The sequence below is a fragment of the Nomascus leucogenys genome, chromosome 9 (genome assembly GCF_006542625.1).
Source record: "Nomascus leucogenys isolate Asia chromosome 9, Asia_NLE_v1, whole genome shotgun sequence".
Taxonomy (NCBI): domain Eukaryota; kingdom Metazoa; phylum Chordata; class Mammalia; order Primates; family Hylobatidae; genus Nomascus; species Nomascus leucogenys.
This window is the reverse complement of record NC_044389.1, coordinates 100,201,310-100,207,309: the sequence shown is the minus strand read 5'-3', so window position 1 is coordinate 100,207,309 and position 6,000 is coordinate 100,201,310. Positions and strand designations below refer to the sequence as shown.

Genomic DNA, 6,000 nt, shown 5'->3' with positions numbered 1-6,000 from the left:
CTCCTGGGTTCCAGTGATTCTCCTGCCTCAGCCTCCTCAGTAGCAGGTGGCTACCACCATGCCCAGCTAATTTTTTGTATTTTTTAGTAGAGGTGGGGTTTCACCATGTTGGCCAGGCCAGTCTCGAACTCTAGACCTCAGGTGATCCACCCACCTTAGCCTCCCAAAGTGCTGGGATTACCTGCGTGAGCCACCGCACCGACCTTGACTTCCAGTTTAGTTAACTTCTTTTATTTTCCTAATAGATGGTACATTGTGTCTCCTCCGGGCCACAGCCCATGTTGTTCTTCCTGCTTTGTTGTTTTCATTGTTCTTTCATAATGTTCTGAGATTACCTCATTTCCCGTGTCCTCTCTTTCTTTGGCTATCCAAAGAAAGTCATCTTTCAGATTGTTTGCTCAGAGTTCATCTCAAAGCCCTGGCAAGTGAGTATTTTATATTTTAAATTATCTAAAAATCATAGAGCAATACCTTCTCAGATATGTCTCATATGCACAGCCTATAGTTGGATTATCTTTTAATCTAATCTGTGAATATTGCTTTGTAACTAGAGAACTTAGTCTGTTTATATATAATATAATCACTGGTATCTGGGGTTTAATCTGTCATCTTGTATTCTACTTTTTATTTGTTTTACCTGTTCTATGTTTCTTTCCCTTTCCTTTTCTCAGTTCTTTTTTGATTAAATAAACATTTGTCTCTTCCAGTTTGGATGATTTATGGTCTGTTTCTATTCTTCTAAGGGCTAGCCTGAGAAATTAAGGCATGCATATCTATACAGTCTAAATTTAGTAAAACCTCACAGATAATGTAAGGAACTTTGTTTGCCGGTGCCTGACTTTGACATTATTTTTGCCTTGTATTTTAATTTTATATATATATATATTTTTTTCTTTCTTTTTTTTTAATTTTGAGATAGAGTTTTGCCCTGTCACCCAGGCTGGAGTACAACGGTGCAACCTCGGCTCACTGCAACCTCCACCTCCCGGGTTGAAACAATTCTCCTGCCTCAGCCCCCGAGCAGCTGGGATTACAGGCACTCGCCACCACACCCAGCTAATTTTTGTATTTTTAGTAGAAATGGGGTTTCACCATGTTGGCCAGGCTGGTCTCGAACTCCTGACCTCGTGATCCACCCGCCTTGGCCTCCCAAAGTGCTGGGATTACAGGCGTGAGCCACTGCTTCTGTCCCTAATTTTGCATATATTTTAAGGTCCACCAGACATTACAATTACCATTTTATGTAATCAATGTTCATTTACATTTGCTCACATATTTATCACTGTCTTTTTCATTCCTCCTTGCATCGCCTATCTTCCATCTGGGATCATTTACTTTCTGCTCAAAGTATATCCTTTAACATTTCTTTAAAAAGTGTCTCCTGGTGACAAACTTAGTTTTTACTTGTCTGAAAATGTCTTTATGTTGCCCTGTTTCCTAAAAGCTGTTTTTACTGGGTATAGAATTCTAATTTGGCAGTTCTTGTCTCTTAGTACTTGAAGATATCATTCTATTCTCTTCCATGTTTTTGCATTACTGTGAGTCCATGCCCACCTCTCCTCACTTCCTGGCTCCTTTTAATAGTTTTCTTCTGTGTTTCTTGGTTTTGCAGTTTCATTGTAATGCATCTCTATAAAGATTGCTTTTTTTGTAATCTATTCTGCTGGACATTTGCTGGGCATGTTTTATCTTTGGACTAGTATTATGTATCAGTTCCACAAAAATCTAAGCCATTATCTCTGGAGTACTGTCTCTGTCCCACTCTCCCTCTTCTCTCGTCTGGTACTTCAATCAAATGAAAGCATCTAGAGGTTTAACCTTGAGGAGACAGTCACTGTTATTCTTAGCAGAGGATCCCTTCAGTGTTGAAAACAAAACCCAGGATGTTTTACTCAACTTGGAAAATATTTCTTGAGTAAACTTGGACAGTGGTTAAATGTTTAATCTTCCCAGGTATGATTGATCACAGACTGTGCCAAGTCAAAAAATAATACAAAACAAGGTTTTTATGTACTTCAATTAGAAAGAGTTGGAGGAATTCAACCTAATTTTATGAAAACTTTGTAATGCTCCATAACAACTTTTAATTGTCAACACCAAAAAAATTTGTATCCCAGCTCTGACTGCCTATTTTTCTTGGAAGAACTTGCTGTCTTTTTCTGCCTTTCATATCGTTACCTAAGAAGGAACTATTTCCAGGTAAAGTCAGGGAAATCCTCATGAGTCATTCAGGTGATTTTTTTCTGAGAGTTGATGGTGGCTCTGGCCCAGAATTACTAAGAAAAGGCTCTAAGAAACAAACAGATGGGCTCCCCACCCTCTGTAAACTTTCTTCCTCTATTTAAGCACATCTTTCTGTTCCTAAAAATGCCCTCCACTGCATGATAAAAACTTTAAGCTGAGGGATTCACCTGGGCTCCCTGCAACTGCGTTGAAAGTCACAACTGAGCTTGCCAAGTTAACCGTGGCCTTAAAATGAATACTTGGGATCCAAGGAGCTCCTAGGAAGTAAGAAGATAAAGATCTTTATAAATGACAGAGCTGCACTTGAGGTCAGGAGTTCAAGACCAGCCTGGCCAACATGGTGAAACCCTCGTCTCTACTAAAAATACAAAAATTAGCCAAGCGTGGTGGCGGGCACCTGTAATTCCAGCTACTCGGGAGGCTAAGGCACAGGAATCACCTGAACCTGGCAGGTAGAGGTTGCAGTGAGCCAAGGTTGCACCACCACACTCCAGCCTGGGTGATAGACCGAGATTCAGTCTCAAATAAATAAATAAATAAATGTCAGATCTGGCCGGGCGTGGTGGCTCACGCCTATAATCCCAGCACTTTGGGAGGCTGACGTGGGTGGATCACTTGAGGTCAGGAGTTCGAGACCAGCCTGGGCAACATGGTGAAACCCTGTCTTTACTAAAAATACAAAAGTTATCTGGGCGCAGTTGCGGGCACCTATAATCCCAGCTACTTGGGAGGCTGAGGCAGGAGAATCATTTTAACTTGACACACTGCACTCCAGCCTGGGCAACAGAGTGAGACTCCGTCCCAAAAAAATAAAAATAAATAAATAAATAAATTAATTAATGACAGTTCTTTCAGTAGTTATTTTTCTTCTCTTTTCTGAATATTTGAAGATTGCAAAATGGGAAGTTTGGCACAGCAGTGAAGCCTTTTTTTAGAATCCCCCTTTCTTGAGATTTATTTTATTTTTTCAGATGGAGTCTCACTTTGTCGCCCAGGCTGGAGTGCAGTGGCACGATCTCAGCTCACTGCAACCTTCATCTTCCGGGTTCAAGCGATTCTCCTGCCTCAGCCTCCCACTTAGCTGGGATTACAGCCATGGGCCACATATCTGGCTAATTTTTATATTTTTAGTAGAGATGGGGGTTTCACTGCGTTGGCCAGGCTGGTCTTGAACTCCTGACCTCAAGTACTGGGATGAGCCACCACGCCCAGCCTCTTTCTTGAGATTTAAAAGAGCACAAGTTTACAAACAGTTAGAAAGCTAAGACACCTCTGTTCCCAAAACAAACATCCCTCACCCTTACCCTAATTTTCTAGTATGTATGGAATGTTTTCTGTTCTTTTAGGAGCAGGCTTGTTTCATGGCTAGAGTCTGGAAATGTTGCATCTTTATCTTTCTGTATATACGTAAGCAGTCCTGTTAATGGAAGCACTTACTGCTAATTGGATATGAATGGGGTGGGATGGGGGTGGTGACTCCTTATCTGAATAACATCAGTTGTGTTGGTTCTAACCCATTTCTTCTCCTTTGTCATCCCCACTGTCATTTTTTTCTCTTCTCTGTCTTCTCCTTCCTTTTCCTCTAACCTTCTTCATTTCTAACAGGGATTGGAGCAGTCAATAAGAGTCAGCGCCTTTAAAAAGAAATCTACTCACTTTTCTGTGTGCATAAGGCCAAGCAGAGGTTCTACCTCTCAAGAGGAACTGACTTCTGTTGAGTACTCAACACGCCGCAAAGACCAGCAATCTTGCACCCTCACCTCACAGCATGGAGACAGGAGACCAAGCTAAGAGAACCAGGCAGGCCACCCCCTTGTGCCACAAGGCTCTTCCTCCATCCCAGGGGCTACGATACCCTGCCTTTGTACGGCTGCCTTTTTAGTTTGAAAGAGGCTTCTCGGCCAGACGCTCACACCTGTAATCCCAGCACTTTGGGAGCCTGAGGCAGGTGAATTACCTGAGGTCAGGAGTTCAAGACCAACCTGGCCAACATGGCAAAACCCTGTCTCTACTAAAAATACCAAAAATTCGCCAGGTGTGGTGGTGCACACTCAGGATGGTGGTAATCCCAGCCACTCGGGAGGCTGAGGCAGGAGAATTGCTGAAACCTGGGAGGTGCAGGTTGCAGTGAGACGAGATTGCACCACTGCACTCCAGCCTGGTTGACAGCAAGACTCCATCTCAAAAAGAATAAAAATTAGTCTTTTTTGCCTTTATCTTTAAACTAGTAATTATTAACATAAATGCCCAAGTAAAAAGCAGGGAGTTTTTCCCCAGAAATTATCAACCCCCCCAAAAAAAGTTTTCTTTTGTGCCTAGGTTCATATAAAATCTCTCATTTTATGAGTGTTCTGAATTATTTTGTTATGAAGAACAAAGTACCCTTTACAGAACACAAGTTAACCTGAAAAGATATCATTTGGTGCTAGTTTTGGATGTTTGTAGAGATCAACTGAAAAAACGAGAGAAGTATAACAGATTGCATCATTATACTAGGGTTTAGAACCTCATATTTGGGAATATTATATATCTTTGTAAGGAATTTAGGGACCAATTTGGAAACTTTATAGAAATTGTTTAAATTGTGTTGAGCACAAATGTGTACAGATAGGATGACTTTTTCAAAAAGAACTTTTCCTAATATCACCTGATTGGGTGCTTGGATCTTGGGATAAAATTCCAGTGACATTATAAGTAGATTTGTTTGTTTGTTTGTTTGTTCTGAGACAGCGTCTCACTCTGTCACCCAGGCTGGAGAGTAGTGGTGCGATCTCGGCTCACTGCAACCCCCGCCTCCTGGGTTCAAGTAATCCCCCTGCCTCAGCCTCCCGAGTAGCTGGGATTACAGGTGCCCACCACCACACCCAGCTAATTTTTGTATCATTAGTAGAGACAGGGTTTCGCCATGTTGGCCAGGCTGGTCTCGAACTCCTCACCTCTAGTGATCTGCCTCCCTTGGCTTCCCAAAGTGCTGGGCTTACAGGCATGAGCCACTGAGCCCAGCCTATAAGTAAATTTGAAAAGCACTGTTTATCAAACATTCAGAAGGAAGTCAAAATTATATGCTCTATAAAACTTACATATAACTTGGAAAGTGGCTCTGGAGATCATGAAGATACCAAGATTGAAGCTGCCCATGAATGGTGTGGATAAAATTATTCTCCAAATTGTGAAAAAGGCAATTTCTAAATTAACATTTATGTCACTTTAAGTGTGCTTATAAAATGCACTTACTGAATGTTATATGTAGGTATTTGACTATTTCACCTACATCCCTGAAAGTTTATTTAATTTAAAAATTAGAGACAAGGGCTGGGTGTGGCGGCTTATTTTTGTAACCCCAGCACTTTGGGAGGCCGAGGCAGGCAGATCACCTGAGTTCCGGAGATTGAGACCAGCCTGACCAACATGGAGAAACCCCGTCTCTACTAAAACATAAAAAAATTAGCTTGGCATGGTGGCACTTGCCTGTAATCCCAACTACTCGGGAGGCTGAGGCAGGAGAATCGCTTGAACCTGGAAGGTGGAGGTTGCTGTGGGCCGACATTACGCCACTACACTCCAGCCTGGGCAACAAAATGAGACTATGTCGTTTTTTTTTTGTTTTTTGTTTTTTTTTTTTTTTTTTTTTTTGAGACGGTGTCTCGCTCTGTCACCCAGGCTGGAGTGAGTGCAGTGGCGCGATCTCGGCTCACTGCAAGCTCCGCCTCCCGGGTTCACGCCATTCTCCTGCCTCAGCCTCTCCGAGTAGCTAGG

General features: G+C 42.2%; 1 protein-coding gene across 1 annotated transcript in view; it reads left to right on the top strand.

Annotated features, from left to right (window-relative positions):
* Window positions 1-366: 366 nt before the first annotated feature.
* Window positions 367-6,000, top strand: part of OLAH (oleoyl-ACP hydrolase) — a 43,350-nt gene continuing 37,716 nt past the window's right edge. Inside the window, exons 1-2 of the mRNA XM_003257673.3 lie at window positions 367-425; window positions 3,850-4,044. Coding sequence (XP_003257721.1) covers window positions 4,013-4,044 — 32 coding nt within the window. The 5' untranslated portion in view covers window positions 367-425; window positions 3,850-4,012. The remainder of the gene's footprint in view (window positions 426-3,849; window positions 4,045-6,000) is intronic.